The sequence below is a fragment of the Heterodontus francisci genome, chromosome 2, assembly GCF_036365525.1.
Source record: "Heterodontus francisci isolate sHetFra1 chromosome 2, sHetFra1.hap1, whole genome shotgun sequence".
NCBI classification, from domain to species: Eukaryota; Metazoa; Chordata; class Chondrichthyes; order Heterodontiformes; family Heterodontidae; genus Heterodontus; species Heterodontus francisci.
Window position 1 is genome coordinate 202,930,095 of NC_090372.1, and position 17,463 is coordinate 202,947,557.

The 17,463-nt window shown below is 41.5% G+C and overlaps 1 protein-coding gene across 17 annotated transcripts in view; it reads left to right on the forward strand.

Annotated features, from left to right (window-relative positions):
* Positions 1-17,463, forward strand: part of kmt2ca (lysine (K)-specific methyltransferase 2Ca) — a 460,534-nt gene that overhangs the window by 284,926 nt on the left and 158,145 nt on the right. For 14 of the 17 annotated variants that reach the window (XM_068015025.1, XM_068015031.1, XM_068015029.1 and 11 more), the window contains one exon: positions 3,717-3,833. The exons of the other annotated variants lie outside the window; for them this stretch is intronic. In XM_068015025.1, the coding sequence (XP_067871126.1) occupies positions 3,717-3,833 (117 nt within the window). The remainder of the gene's footprint in view (positions 1-3,716; positions 3,834-17,463) is intronic. 17 annotated transcript variants of the gene reach the window in all.

Consider the following 17,463-nt stretch of genomic DNA (forward strand, 5'->3'; position numbering starts at 1 on the left):
GCGACAAATACTGTGGACTCTAAACTTCTGCTGGGGGAGGGTGGAGGGGAAACAGCACGAACCTGCTTGAGCTTTTTGCATCTTTAATACTACAAAAAAACATTCCTTCTGCAGTCGCTAGTATTCTGTCTAGTAGTTATGTCCTGTTTGGTTGTTATGCACCTCCATCCATGTGTGTTGGATTTCATCTGAGGGTGATGAGTGTGAAGGGTCATACCTCCTGACCAGCAGCAATCCAATTGGATTATAATGAGCAGTCATACAAATGAAATAATATCAACAAATCCCATTAACAATAGAGATTATGTCATTGAGATATTTTGTGCACCACCAGCACTTAAGACAAACTGCAACACAGTGAAAAATGCCATGTGCTGCTGAATAGTTATTTCACACAGATGAAGTAAGTGTTTAAGTTTACACATGCATGAACTAAAACCTTTCCGGGCACCAAAATTCCCATAATTGACCCATTACCCCCAATTCTGATTTCATCAGTAATTGCATAAGGGAGAAAATAAAATTCATGCCCGAAAAGGTGCACTGGTTATGCTTTTCCGGCCATTCAGGTTGGTGATTTAGTTTATACCAAATGTTTATGTAGATTAGTGTTAAAATTCATGGTCATCCAAAACAACAGCACTAACCATGTGTGCAATGTAAGCAGTGCTTTCACATGTAATCCTCTGGAACATAGTTTATTCTTCATTTGAAGTTTGTTTTACGTTTTTTAGTTTCTTAATCATTCTAAGTATTTATTCAAGCTTTCTAAGTATTTATTCCAGAGTTATCAGTATCTTTTCTTGTTAGATGCCTTGGGCGGTGCTGGGAGATGGTTTCTATTTCTCTAAGTTTAAGTAGGATCATGGCATTTAGACATTTGCAACACCATATTTATGCTCTAAGAACAAAGAATTTGTCCTTGTCTGTTACATGAGAGATCATGAAAACAGGCATCTATCGATCTGCCTTTTGAAAGCCCTTTTTCATCATAAAGATGCTACTTGCAGTCATTTTTTGCCAGAGTAATTTCTTTAAATTAAACTGTTCTGTTCTCCCTCCCGTGCAGTCGGTCAAAGGTATTCTGTGATCTAGTCAGGCGCTAGCATTGCTGGGCACGTGTAACAGGTTTTATTTTATGTCTTCACATTGGATTTGTGTAAATTGTTCCATCCTTTTGCACAGTTACATTTTCCATCAGAATGTTAATGTTCATTTGCTTCATAAGATTTAGTCTGGTATGAAATTTATGATGCTGTCTGAAATGACATAGTTCTTTGGAGGATATACTTATCGATAGCGAGCATTTAAAACCTTTGAAATTTTACTGAAATTTTGTGTTTGCCAGTTGTAAAAAAAAATTGTCAGACAACTGCTAGTGCTCTTGCATAGAACTAGATATTTTCACAACTTATTTTTATTTTTAATAATTTTGCCTTGATTCATATAACATTAAAATTAAAGGAGCTGTTTTTTTTATTGTTTGGAAATGAAATTTCATGTATCTATATTTCTCGAGGGTCATTTTATAAATCATGGAATGCATCCTCAATCACAAATGATGTTTCCTGCTTCGTAGAGTGGTGATTATGATTTAGAGCCAACATGCTCATCACTGTAGGCTGTAATGCCAGAGTCCAGTTGTGAATGGATGGGAACGCCTCTACCATCTGCGTAGTGTGCTCACAATCAAAGCAGTGTTCCTGGCAGTGCACCCGAAGATCTTCCACCTTTGTAATTTAAAGTTTATTCTTAGATGGGTTAGTGGAGCAGGTGGTGGGTGGAAGGAAATAGAAAAAGCTGGAAGTGGATGGCAGGTCTGAAAAGAGTTAATGTTTCTGATACAGACCCTTCATTGCTTCTTTTCTCAAATGCTTCTTGAATCCCTGTCTAAGTCGAGCATTTTCTGTTTTTTTTTTAGTACATTACAGCACAGTACAGGCCCTTCGGCCCTCGATGTTGCGCCAACCTGTGAAACCATCTGACCTACACTATTCCATTTTCATCCATATGTCTATCCAATGACCACTTAAATGCCCTTAAAGTTGGCGAGTCTACTACTGTTGCAGGAAGGGCGTTCCACGCCCCTACTACTCTCTGAGTAAAGAAACTACCTCTGACATCTGTCCTATATCTATCACCCCTCAACTTGAAGCTATGTCCCCTCGTGTTTGCCATCACCATCCGAGGAAAAAGACTCACTATCCACCCTATCCAACCCTCTGATTATCTTGTATGTCTCTATTAAGTCACCTCTCCTCCTCCTTCTCTCCAACGAAAACAACCTCAAGTCCCTCAGCCTTTCCTCGTGAGACCTTCCCTCCATACCAGGCAACATCCTAGTAAATCTCCTCTGCACCCTTTCCATAGCTTCCACATCCTTCCTATAATGCGGTGACCAGAACTGCACGCAATACTCCAGGTGCGGTTTCACCAGAGTTTTGTACAGCTGCAGCATGACCTCGTGGCTCCGAAACTCAATCCCCCTACTAATAAAAGCTAACACACCATATGCCTTCTTAACAGCCCTATTAACCTGGGTAGCAACCTTCAGGGATTTATGCACCTGGACACCAAGATCTCTCTGTTCATCTACACTACCAAGAATCTTCCCATTAGCCCAGTACTCTGCATTCCTGTTACTCCTTCCAAAGTGAATCACCTCGCACTTTTCCGCATTAAACTCCATTTGCCATCTCTCAGCCCAGCTCTGCAGCCTATCTATGTCCCTCTGTACCCTACAACATCCTTCGGCACTATCCACAACTCCACCGACCTTCGTGTCATCCGCAAATTTACTAACCCACCCTTCTACACCCTCTTCCAGGTCATTTATAAAAATGACAAACAGCATTGGCCCCAATCCTTGCGGTACACCACTAGTAACTAAACTCCAGGATGAACATTTGCCATCAACCACCACCCTCTGTCTTCTTTCAGCTAGCCAATTTCTGATCCAAAGCTCCAAATCACCTTCAACCCCATACTTCCGTATTTTCTGCAATAGCCTACCGTGGGGAACCTTATCAAACGCCTTACTGAAATCCATATACACCACATCCACTGCTTTACCTTCATCCACCTGTTTGGTCACCTTCTCGAAAAACTCAATAAGGTTTGTGAGGCACGACCTACCTGTCACAAAACCGTGCTGACTAACGCTAATGAACTTATTCTTTTCAAGATGATTATAAATCCTGTCTCTTATAACCTTTTCCAACATTTTACCCACTATTTTACCCACCATTTTATTACAGATTTTCAGTATCTGCATATTTCTCTCAAATTTTCTTATTTCTATGAAAGGTATTGCTTGTGATAGGTTAGGACTGTCAGCAATTTAGTCACAAGAAATGCCAAATTAAAAAATGCAGCTCCTTTAAGTTAAAGGTTCTCATTTTCAAGCAGAAGATGAAACTGTTTGGGACAGAACTGTTCTAATCTTTCCTTCACCTGCCTCTCCCTCAACCGATTGACTTTGCAAACAAAAAAAATTGATTGCAGGATAACAATTTTAGTTTCTCAGCCTCATATACATCCTTTATCATGCATGGCCTAATTTTGCAATTTATTAATCTAAAACTTCATGCCTTCCAAGAAAGAATTTTGTCCTAAGCTTTTTTTTTTTATTTTGCTATTAGTCTTATGTTTAGCAGTTAAGTTTATTTTGCTGGGGATTTCCCCAATTACATCTCTTTTCACCTACCATATCCTAGGGCATGTGGGCGACAAATGCCATGAGTTCCCCTTCCTGGTCTACAGACAATTATGAATTTCGGGAGAGTATGGTAAAAACAAAGCAACCTCAGAGCACCATTTGGAACATCAAAGTGGTAATTCATATTATTTCAAATTTTTATTCTTTTTCTGTTATCATTTGGCTTGGGTATTTCAATGTGTCTGATAAGTCAGTAGAATGATTGTTTTTGTTCCTGATTTGTTCAACCTTTTGATATAACATGAATTGTAGCCATTCTGTGTTGGAGAAAATGATTGTTCCTAGTGCTGCTTTGGACAGGTGATATCTTCACTCCCTACCTCTATTCACTCCCCTCCTCTGTTATAAAAGGAGTAATTCCGCACATAAGGAAGCACAGGTTGGATAATCGGTGCTCAGGAGATGGTGGTGTATGGTAATGTCACAAACATTGTAATCCAGAGGCCCAGGCTAATTCCCTGGGGAGGGGCACGGGTTCAAATCCCACCACAGCAGTTGGTGGGAGTTAAATTTAATTATTAATAAATTCACTTAATTAATACAAATCTGCAGTTGAAATCTAGTCTGAGTAATGATGCCATGAAACTTTCGTCGATTGTCGTAAAAACCCATTTGGTTCGCTAATGTCCTTTAGGGAAGGAAATCTGCTGTCCTTACCTGGTCTGGCCGACACGTGACTCCAGACCCACAGCAATGTGGTTGACACTTAACTGTCCTCTGAAATGTCCTAGCAAGCCACTCAGTTGTCAAGGGCAATTAGGAACGTAGGAACAGGAGTCGGCCATTCAGCCCATCGAGCCTGCTCCGCCCTTCAATACGATCGTGGATGATCATCCACTTCAATGCCTTTTTCCCCCCCCACACTATCCTCACATCCCTTTATGTCATTGATATTTAGAAATTGGTCAATCTCTGCTTTAAACATACTCAATGACTGAGCTTCAACAGCCCTCTGGGGTAGAGAATTCCAAAGATTCAAACTGTCTGAGTAAAGAAATTTCTCCTCATCTCAGTCCTAAGTGGCTTCCCCCTTATTTTGAAATTGTGTCCCCTGGTTCTAGACTCCCCAACCAGGGGAAACATCTTGCCTGCATCTACCCTGTCCATCCCTTTAAGTATTTTGTAGGTTTCAATGAGATCACCTCTCATTCTTCGAAATTCTAAAGAATACAGGCCCAGTTTCCCCAGTCTCTCTTTATAGTACGGTTCCGACATCCCAGGAACAAGTCTGGTGAACCTTCGTTGCACTCCCTCTAAGGCAATAATATCTGCCCTAAGGTGAGGGGACCAAAACTGCGCACAGTACTCCAGGTGCAGTCTAACCAAGGTTCTGTACAATTGAAGCAAGACTTCACTACTCCTGCACTCAACTCCTCTTGCGATAAAGGCCAACAAACCATTAGCCTTCCTAATTGCCTGCTGCACCTGCATTCTAGCTTTCAATGACTTATTGATGAGGACACCCAGGTCCCTTTTGTACATCTACATTTTCTAATTTCTTACCATTTAAGAAATACTCTGCACATCTGTTCCTCCTACCAAAATGGATAACCTCACATTTTTCCATGTTATATTCCATCTGCCACGTTCTTGCCCGTTCACTAAGTCTGTTCTAATCCCCTTGAGGCCATTTTCCATCTTCCTCACAACACACATTCCCACCTAGTTTTGTTGGGGGTGGGCAAGAAATGTTGATCTTGCCAGCAACACCCACATCCCATCAAAGAAAAATAAAAAGCTTTGTCTCCCAACCCATACTCCCTTCAAGTGCAGCTTTGCTGCTGGGATTGGAATTTCCAAATGTGTCTCCCTGAACCATACTTGTTCTTGTTTTCCTCTTGTCGATAGTGCTACTGATTCTGCGATACACCCGAGCAAAGGTTCATTTTTTGCTGTTCACCTTTCTTCATCCAACTGTGGAAAGTTCTGTAGATTCTTTTCTGAAAGTCAGTCACTTTTTTGAAAAATCGTGGTGAAGCTTTCCTTTTATTTAGTTAATACAATTTACCTCATCTAGTACATCAGAGTTAGTCTCTACAGCATTGCAACAGGCCATTCAGCCCAACTTATCTATATTCTACACAAGCCTCCTCCCACCTTTCCACCTAACCCTATCAACATATCCTTCTATTCCTTCCTCCCTCATGCGCTTATCTAGCTTTCTCTTAAATGCAGCTATGCTACTATCTGAAAGACCTCTATCAAGTACTCTTTCGTACATCAGTATTAACCCACTAACCAAACTGGGCAAATATCTTTAGTCCCTGGCACTAATGTCCCAAATTTGAAATCTGTATTGACTCTTGTAGATTTAAACCTTGTGTATTCATGAAGTGACCACTTCATGAGCCAGCACGAGTAGGGTTTCTGTAAGCTTCTGTAAGGCACTTAGAGCAGTTTTACGTGCTTTCACAAAGTATTACTGTCTTGACTAGTTGGCTGCAGATAACGGGTTGCATTGCTCCAAGTTGACCTGAACATGGTCAAGCCCCTCTGCCAATTTCTGTGCTACATTTGTACTGATATATGTATGTGAAGGTTGAATGAATGAGAACAATGTTTCAGTGGTTATAGTTTTAGTGATTCTTTGAAAGTCCAAGTTCATAATATAAATATGTCACTCCAGCTGCTTTAGATTCTGTTAAGGTATTGTTGCATTCAAAATCTCAATGTTTTCTGCCCCAGTCAAAAAACTAAAAAGCAGTGCACAACAAGAATCGTTATACAGCAGTGAGGAAGTGTTGGAAATCAAAATTGCAGCACTAAATATATATTTCTTTCTTGCCCTTGGCGCATCAGTGAAAGGGCAGCAGTGAACTTGAACTTCTAGCTAAAGAAATGAGGGAGATTAAACCTTTAGTAGATGGTGGAAAAAAATGTATTAAAATTCTCTCTTAGCATTTCTTCATAGAGTCATAGAGAGTTACAGCACTGAAACAGGCCCTTCGGCCCACCGAGTCTGTGCCGACCATCAACCACCCATTTATATTAATTCTACATTAATCCCATATTCCCTACCACATCCCCATCTTCCCTTAATTCTCCTACCACCTACCTACACTAAGGGCAATTTACAATGGCCAATTTACCTATCAACCTGCAAATATTTGGCTGTGGGAGGAAACCAGAGCACCCGGCGGAAACCCAAGCGGTCACAGGGAAAACTCGGCACAGGCAGTACCGAGAACCAAACCTGGGTCGCTGGAGCTGTGAGGCTGCTGTGCTAACCACTGTGCCGCCCCCGGCGAAGATTTTGTGAAGGTTGTACTCATCGGTTGCTGGTCCGCTGGTGGCTAGTCAGGCCTATCCGTGACCGGCAGGTTCTCCCACAGCGGGTACAAGTGAAGGTCTAGTCGCTGCTGGGGGCAATTGGATCGATCTATCTTTTTCTTTTCCATGCTGGTTCTTCGCTCAGTCTCAAAGATGTCTGTAGCCCTCCTGATGTAGCATCTCCAGGCACCACAATTTGTGGCCTGCACTTCCCACTGGCAATGATCGATGTGGCACACAGAGAGAGAGGGGCTTCTTTATTGAGTCCTTGAAACGTTTGCATGGGGCCCTTCTGTTCCTTTTACCAATGGTCAGCTCTCCATAAAACACGATCGTCAGCCATCGGGGCAATGTGACCAGCCCAATTGGCTTTGCAGGAGGATGGCCTCGATGCTGGTGATGTTGGCTGTTTCCAGGACTGAAGTGTTTGTGATGCAGTCCTGCCAACAGATTATGAGGATGCTAATGGAAGAGCTCTAGAAGGCATACATGATGGCGGTATATGACTCTGCGCCATCCAGAAGGGTGGTGAGGACTACGGCTTTGTACACTTTCAGTTTGGTCTTTGCTCTGAGGCTGTGGTTGCTCCACACATGTTTGTACAGTCTGCCGAATGTTCTGTTTGCTTTTGGGAGCCGATTGTGCCCTTCCTTGTCTATGGTGGCATCAAACGAGATGACACTTTCCAAATAAGTAAATTGCCTGACCGCCTTCAGCTCGGTTCCCTCGATGGCTATGCTTGGTAGTCTATATTCTTGTGCAGGCTGATGCAGGACTTCAGTTTTCTTTAAACTGATTCTTAGTCCGGACAGTTGTGCAGCCTCGGAAAAATGTGTTGTTATGCGTTGCAGGTCTGACTGACTGTGGGCCAGGAGAGCACAGTCATCAGCGCAAAGAAGTTCACGGATGAGTTTTTCTTGCGTCTTTGTGTGAGCCTGAAGACATCTGAGGTTGAAAAGGCCTCCATCAGTCCAGAAACCTATGTAAACTCCCTCCTTAAGGTCTTCTGTTGCCTGCTGCATCATCATGCTGAAAAAGATGCTAAATAAGGTCGGGGCCAGCACACATCCCTGCTTCATGCCATTGGAGATAAGGAAGAGACTCGAGAGGTCACCGTTTTGCTTGACTTGTCCGTACTGATTTTCATGAAACTGCTTCACCATGGCCAGGAACCTGGGTGGGCATCCAAGTTTTACAAGGATATTCCAAAGTCCATCACTGCTCACAGTATTGAATGCCTTGATGAGGTAATTGAAAGTGACGAACAGGCCTTTGTTTTGCTCACAACACTTTTCTTATAACTGTCTGATGCAAATACCGTCTGCGGTGCCTCTGTTTGCTCTGAAACCACACTGTCTCTCTGGGAGGTATTATTCCACAATGGTAGACACAAGCCTGTTCAGAGGTATTCTAGCCAGGATCTTCCCAGCAATAGAAAGGAAGATGATCCCACGGTAGTTGGAGCAGTCTGATTTTTCTCCTTTTGTTTTTGTATAAGGTGGTGATAATGGCATCACAAAGATCCTGTGGAATCCTGCCCTGTTCCCAGCAGGCTGTGGAAAAACTCATGGAGCTTGGCAGGGCCACCATGCTTCAAGGCTTTGGGTGGAATTCCATTGACCTGGGGGACTTTTAGTAGATAACGGGAAACATTTATTTAAATTATTTAGATTTGAATTGGAATTAAAATCAGAATTCAATCTCTATGTTCTAACAGAAGATGACAAAAGTACAAAATAAATTTATTGTGCTTAAAAAAGATAATTTCTAATTGTGATAAATTGTGTCCTTCAATGTGATGCATCTTAATTATAATCTTGATAAAATATATAGTTTATTTTTTTAAAGCGACCACCTTATGCAAGTAAGTTATTTAAACTTGCTTGTCCTTTTTTATTTCTACTTATCACTCCCCAACCTATGAAGTATTTATCAACTGCCTCCTTGCTTAAAACTGAAACTTCACCTTCGTATACTACTAGCCAATGAGAAGATTCTGTAATAACTTTGCTTGGGATTTAACTGGAAGAGTGTTGTTATCATTGGCACAGCATGTTACAACCATTCCAGAGGACAGTCTTCTACTAACTGCCTTAAGTCTCCATAAGCACAAGTCAGTACATCTTCACACTGATCAGCTTCATTTGAATTCATTTACTTTCTGACTTAGTTAATTTGTTCTTGCTAAAATAAAACTACCTTTCTTGTGAAATATTTAAAAAGTAAGAAATGCATTCATGCTGCAAATCTTGGACAGTGTTGTATTTTGTGATGCCTTTGTGCAGTGCTTTTCTCTCTTGTTTTCAACCTATGTTATAATATGCCCAAAATCCTCTGGATTACAGCAAGAGCATGCCAATCGCAAAGAGAGACCAGTCCTACATTTTTACCAAAGGCAGATTTGGCAGTTGCTCAAATTTGTAACCAAAGTCTTGTTTTCAGTATTTCTTTTATACTGTTACTAAAACTTATTTTCTCTACACTAAATGTATTATTGCTTCCAATTTAAAATACCTTGGCTTAAAAATTGTAGCTTCCTCCTTAATATGGCTGCTGCCCGTTTCAAGTTCTGTACATTCAGTCATAAACACTTGTAGAAATTGTTAGGTATTTACTAGTTACTACTTTTAAACTTATCATTATCTCTCTGGAAAGACATGTTGAGAAGCGCTAAAGCACTGGAAAGTGATTCTTGAAGTTAGGGTGTCTGTTCAACACATTGGTGTGCACTGTGATGGTCTGTATTTCAAATAGTTGTAGGATTAATCCAATACAGGAGCACCAGTCAGGACTGATCATGTACCATTTCATGTGGCTGAGGAGAAATCATCAGGCTATTTACAACCTGGCAATCATCTTCATTTCTTGTCCCAAGAACTCAGCAATGACACATCTCCAATACTGTATTATCTGTCTCAAAGTTCTCTACTGCAAAAGTATTGATCTTGTCTTGAATTACTACAAAAGTTATGTTGACAGATGCCTTCTCTCTGCTATTACGGGAGTATCTGACCAGGAAACTTTACTTGCCCAGTGCTGTAGTGGCTAGGACCTACACAGAGATGTAGTCAGCTGTGGAAAGTCTTCTGTTGAATCCATATGTCTCAATTAAATCCATTGGATTGATTTTGTCAGCTATCAAGATCTTGGCTGTTCATCCCATCTATTTTTGATAATGCAACTAATATAGACTCCTACTTTAGTCTAGGCTCTGAAAGGGCCATTCTTGTTGGCCTTGCCTGGTATCCAGTGATTAGTTTCAATGTCACTATTAACCAGTGTTCCTATTTTGATCACTGTTATGAGTCTTGCATTGTATTTGGTACTTAGTTTCAGAACAGTTCTCAATCACCTTGGATATCATTTTTGTGATACACCTGTGATTCAATCCTGAACCATTCAGACAATGTTCTCTGAATATTTCCTTGTATCTCCTGTCCATTTTATGGTCAACTGTGCGCATCTTTGCTTATGAGGAATTCCTAATAGCTGTTGTTTGCCTACTTGGGACTCAAATCCACGCTTTCAGTTGTCAAACTAGGAATTGTTATTGGGAAGTGGAAGTGAGAGTGGTCTCTTTGGTCTTGAATTGGCTGCAGGATGATTTGCCTTGGAGTCAAATTTCATAGTGGATTTAGCAATCCGATATCTAAACTACGCAAATTTATGCTTTTGATCAGCCAGAATGGCTCAATAATGGAACTTGACAAGGTAAGCTTATTACCAGATGTTGAGGTTCTTCAGTTTGCCTCTGTTGGTTGCACTTTCAACCTTGAGTCAGAGGTTGTAGCTTCAAGCACCACTACGCAACTTGAACATATAATTCAGGCTGACACTTAAGTGCACTACTGAGAGTGTGCTACATTGCCAGAAGTACTAACTTCCAGATGAGATGTTAAACCAAGGCCGTCTGCCTGTGCAAGTTTTTCCTTTATTCGTGCTCCAGATGTGGTCACTACTGGGAAGGCAGGGACTTATTATCTCTCTCTAATTGCTCTTAAGTTAGTGATGGACCACCTTCTTGAACCACTGCAGGTCATTTGGTGCTCCACAAATGCTGTTAGGTAGGAAGTTCCAGGATTTTGACCCAGTGATGAAGGAAGTGTGATATATATCTAATGTTGTATTATTTGGAGCTGATGGGTTTCCCATGCATCTGCTGTCCTTCTCCTTACAGGTGGTGGAGGTTGCAGGTTTGGGAGGTGTTGCAGAGGAAGCCATGGGTAGTATATGGTACATAGTGCAGCCATGGTATGCTAGTGGTAGAGATGGATGTTTACACAAGTGGATGAAGTACTAATTAAACAAAATGTTTTTTCCTGGTTGGTGTCAAACTTCTTGAGTTATTATTGCAGCTGCACCCATCCAGACAAATGAAAAGACACATTAATGGTTATTTGTCTGTCTTACCTTTTCTGGGATCCTGTGCACAAAGTGACAACTGTGTTTGTCCACATAACGGCGACTGCACTTCTAAAGTAATTAATAAGGCATGAAGCAATTTGGAAAGAAGATCTACTAGATCGATCCCTTTTTTCATAAAACTAAGTTATGAGGGAAAGGTTATTTTTTTTAAAAACCTACACTCTTCTGTTTTGGATGGGGCTTCATAGAGGTATTAAAAATAGAACAAAACACAATGAGACAATGGGTACAAGCTAGTCAAAACACCACTTCAGGAGGATGTCAGGAAACACTTCAGATAAGGTAATTAATAATGATCTGGGTAGTATACTTGTGCCAAAAATTCAAATCATTCAAGAGGGAGTTGGATGCTGTGGTAGTGAGACCATAAATTTCTATTGAAGGTTATGTTGAATGTCTCTGCCATCTGTACTTGTCTTTGTTACTACCTCTTCTTTGTTTGGTCCATTTACCCCAGTAATGGGAAAAGAATTAAATGCTGAGTGAAGCATCTTGAATCTCCGATTTTGACTTGTGGGCAACTAAGACTGTTGAAGATCTCTCATTCAAAAAGTCATCTGGAATCTCTGATTCCAGAAAGTTGTTTATGCTAAAGTATTTTGTCAGAGATAGCCGGATCAGATTAGCTCTCATCTGGCCCAAAGTGTCAGTTGACTCATTTTAGGGCGTATGCAGATTACTTTCCAAATATTTATGTACCCAAGATGACTGGATGAAAAGTAGAGCTACAAAATGTCAGTCTCATGGTCTGAAAATAACATTTACAAGCAACAGTATCTGCTGCTTATTTCTATTTTTTTTTTCAAGAGATGGAAAGTCACTTTGCTAGAAAAGTAAGTAACAGAGTTTCTTGTGCTGTGGTACCAGTTTTGACTGTTTGATTCAATGACCTTCATGCTGTTCTAGTAGTGGCATCAAATTTTGTTTATTGGTTAGAGTTATCCTTGGAACCCATCCAAGATTGTTGACCTTAAAATTGTAATCTGTAACATCTTTTCGAAGAGATTATGGGGAAAGATGTTATCTGCTACTGCACCCTTTCAAGATTGATTGTGGATTTCACTGTGGAGGTATTTTTAGATCTCTGGCATGCAATACTGATAGGAATGAAACACATGCATAGCTATACGGTAATATTTTTTGATTCTTGAGTCCCTTTTTCCCTCTTCCCTTTCAAACAGCAAAATATTTCGCATAGCTTGTGGGGATCTGCTTGGTTAGAAACTATCATAGAAAGTAAAAGTCCATTCATCATTAACAACTGCACTAATGGATGCCTTTAATGTAATATAACCACCAAAAGCATATTCCACCAAAACATTGCTGCCTCTCTGGAACAATGTTAGATGTCCAGATTAGGGGAAGGAATAATTGGTCATAGATCTTGCCATTGATTGCTTTCCAGTGACCTGGCTTGAAGTGCAGGACAGATCAGGTATGGTTGTAATGTTTGCCAAGAGTTGAACAGTTGTTTCATACTTGTTGTCTGACCTTCCAAAGCGAAAAATGTGCATTTGCACAAGGTACTGGAAAGGACTGAATCCCTTGGAGCTATTTCTCTCCTTTCTCTCCCCAAGACGTGAACGAGTGACTGCAGAAGAGGAGGGTCTTACTATTTATTGAAAAGAAATGGCAGCAATGTCTTATTTTTAAGCTCCATCAGCCTCATGGAGTGATTCGTAGATTTTTTAGAACTAACTTTTAGTATTTAAGTCCTTGAGGCAAGCCTTAAGTTAAATATTTTTATAAACTCTATTTAGTTGGCAGTAACATGGCGATGCTCCCTCATTCCTTGAGTGTAGCTCCCAATTACCTCTTCTCTCCATTTTATTGCTGATTCTTGATGCTTGCAGGTTAATATTTAATTTGCAAACATGGCCCATCAAGAACTAAAAACTAATTTAAGAGCTACAACTAATATGCAGCATGTTTTTGGAAGAAAATCACATTTTTTTGCCAGCTTCTAAAGTACACTGTTCTTGTAATTACCATCATCTGAATTGAAGATAGATTTATCCTAATGTGTTTAAAGCATAAAACATGTTCAAGGAATAAGGAAAACAATCCTGAAGGTAGATAATTCAGTTTTATTCTGAATAGTTATTGATAGAATGTTTACCTCTTAAATTTATTTTTAATATTACATACACACCATTATTTGTCATTTTTCATTTATTGCAAAGTAAGTCAAGGGAGACAAGGTAAACACTCACATGCTGTCTCGACCCTATTTCCATTAAACTATTGACCACCCAACTTCCCTTGTTAGTCAACACTGTCAGAGTTATTTATGGCACAGAGGCCACCATTTGGCACATCGAATCCATGCCAGCTCTCCACGAAGCTATTCAGTCAGCCCCACCCTCCTGCTTGTTCTCCATAGCCCTGCAAGTCTATTTCCTTCAAGCGGCCATCTCACTTCCTTTTGTAGTCATTGATTGTCTCTGCTTCCTCTACCCTTGAGAGTAGCAGGTTCCAGGTCATTACCACCCACTGCATTTAAAAAAAAAAGTTCTTCCTCATGTTCCCACTGCATCTGTTGCCCAAAACCATCAATCTGTGTCCCCTAGACCTTGTACCATTAGTTAACAGGAACTATATTTCCTTGTCTAACTTATCTAAGTCTTTCATAATCTTGTACACTTCTATTAAATACATACTAACATATGAATTAGCAGGAGTAGGCCACTTGGCCCTTTGAGCCACTCAATAAATTCATGGCTGAACTGATTACATTTCTACCTACCCCCGATAACCTTCCACTCCTTTGCTTATCAAGAATCTATCTACCTTTGCCTTAAAAATATTCAAAGACTCTGCTTCCACTGCCTTTTGAGGAAGAGAATTCCAAAGACACTCAACCTCAGAGAAAAAATTTCTCCATCTCTGTCTTAAATGGGCGACCCCTTATTTTTAAACAATGGCCCCTAGTTTTAGATTCTCCCACAAGGGGCAATATCCTTTCTACAGCCACCCTGTCAAGACCCCTCGGGACCTTGTATGTTTCAATCAAGTTGCCTCTTACTCTTCCAAATTCCAGTGGATACAAGCCTAGCCTGTCCAGTCTTTCCTCGTGAGACAGCCTGCCTATTCCAGGTATTAGTCTAGTAAATCTTCTCTGTACTGTCTCCAACGCATTTACATCCTTAATCTCCCCTCAATCTCCTTTATTCTAAGTAGAACAACCCCAGCTTTTCCAACCTATCCTTGTAACTAAAATCCCCCATCCCTGGAACCATTCTGGTAGATATTCCCTGTACCCTCTCAAGATCACATCCTTCCTAAAGTGTAGTGACCAGAACTGGATGCAATAATCTGCTCAGTGACGCTTGGTTTCGGTTCCGATAGGCCCACTCAGCTTCTGACCTCATTACAGCCTTGGTTCAAATATGGACAAAAGAGCTGAACTCGAGGTGAGGTGAGAGTGACTGCCCTTGACATCAAGGCAGCATTTGACCGAATATGGCATCAAGGTGCCCTAGCAAAACTGAGGTCAATGAGAATTGGGGAAAACCCTCTGCTGGTTGGAGTCATACCTAGCGCAAAGGAAGATGGTTGTAGTCGTTGGAGGTCAATCATCTCAGATCCAGGACATCACTGCAGGAGTTCATCAGGGTAGTGTCCTAGGCCCAACCATCTTCAGCTGCTTCATCAATGACCTTCCTTCAATCATAAGGTCAGAAGTGGGGATGTTCGCTGCTGATTGCACAACGTTCAGCACCATTCGTGACTCCTCAGATACAGAAGCAGTCCGTGTAGAAATGCAGCAAGACTTGGACAATATCCAGGCTTGGGCTGATAAGTAACATTCGCGCCACACAAGTGCCAGGCAATGACCATCTCCAACAAGAGAGAATCAAACCATCTCCCCTTGACATTCAATGGCATTACATGGCTGAATCCCCCATTATCAACATCCCAGGGGCTACCATTGACCAGAAACTGAACTGGAGTAGCCATATAAATACCGTGGCTACAAGAGCAGGTCAGAGGCTAGGAATTTTGCAGCGAGTAACTCACCTCCTGACTCCCCAAAGCCTGTCCACCATCTACAAGGCACAAGTCAGGAGTGTGATGGAATACTCTCCACTTGCCTGGATGGGTGCAGCTCTAGCAACACTCAAGATGCTCGACACCATCCAGGACAAAGCAGCCTGCTTGATTGGCACCCCATCTACAAACATTCACTCCCTCCACCACCGACGCACAGTGGCAGCAGTGTGTACCATCTACAGGATGCACTGCAGCAACGCACCAAGGCTCCTTAGACAGCACCTTCCAAACCCGCGACCTCTACCAACTAGAAGGACAAGGGCAGCAAATGCATGGGAACACCACCTGCAAGTTCCCGTCCAAGTCACACACCATCCTGACTTGGAACTATATCGCCATTCCTTCACTATCGCTGGGTCAAAATCCTGGAACTCCCTTCCTAACAGCACTGTAGGTGTACCTACCCCACATGGAATGCAGCGGTTCAAGAAGGCAGCTCACCATCACCTTCTCAAGGGCAATTAGGGATGGGCAATAAATGCTCCAGTTGGGGCCTAACTAGAGCTTTATAAAGGTTTAGCATAACTTCCCTTCTTTTGTACTCAATGCTTCCATTTATGAAGCCCAAGATCCCATATGCTTTACTAACCACTCTCTCAGTATGCCCTTCGAAGATGATGTGCATGCACCCCAGGTCCCTTGAGAACTGTCATTTAGTATATATTGCCTTTTCCCTATTCCTTTTGCCAAAATACATCACTTCACTCTTGTCACTATTGAACTCCATCTTCCACTTGTCTGCCCATTCTGCTAGACTGTTTATGTCCTGTTGCAGGTGGTTTATATCACCCTCACTGTTTGCCACAACTCCAAGTTTGATGTCATTGACAAATTTTGAGATTCTACTCTGTATTCCAAGATCCCCCAAGGATCCATCCTATTTCTATCCCCTCCTATTTCCAATCAACATACTGCTCCTCGGCAACATTATCCAAAAAGAGAATGTCAATTTCCACATATACGCTGACGACACAGCTTTAACTCACAACTAGCTCCCACGACCTCGCCACTATCTCTAGTTTGTCAGGCCGCTTATCTGACATCAGTACTAGATGAGCAGAAATTTCCTCCAATTAAATATTGGGAAGACTAGAGCCCCCGTCACAAACTCTGCTCCTTAGCCACTGACTCCATTCCTCTCCCTGGTGACTGAGGCTGAACCAGACTCTTGGCAACCTTGGTTTCACATTTGACCCCAATGTCCTTTCAACCACATATCTATCATTACAAAGACTGCCTATTTCCATCTCCATAACATTGTTTGACTTTGCCCCTGCTTCAGCCCTTCTGCTGCTGAAGCCCTCATCCATCCCTTTATTACCTCCAGATTTGACTACTATAACACACCCCTGGCTCGCGCCTCACATTCTACCCTCCATAAACTTGAGGTCATTCAAAACTCTTCTGCCCATGTCCTAACTCGCACCAAATTCTGTTCACCTATCACTCGCTGACCTACAGTGGTTCCTGGTTAAGTAACACCTAAATTAAGTTCTTATACAAAAACAAAATACTGTGAATGCTGGAAAATGAAACAAAAACAGAAAATGCTGGAAATACTCAGGTCAGGCAGCATCTGTGGATAGAAAAGCAGAGTTGACATTTCAGGTCGATGACCTTTCTCATCCTTGTTTTCAAATCCCTCCATGGCCTGGCCCCTCCCTATCTCTGTAATCTTCACCCTCTGAGATATCTGCATTCCTCTACTTCTGGCCTCTTGAGCAGCCCTAATTTTAATCACTGCACCATGGTGGCTGTGCCTTCAGTTGCCTGGGTCCGCAGCTCTGGAATTCCATCTTTAAACTTCTCCACCTTCCTACCTCACTTTCCTCCTTTAAGACACTTCATAAAACCTACCTCTGACCAAGCTTCTAGTCATATCCCCAACTATCTCTGTGACTTGCTGTCGTATTTTGTTTTATAATGCTTCTGTGAAGCACCTTGGGATGGTTGATTATGTTAAAGGCACTTTATAAATACAGGTTCTTATTAGTCTT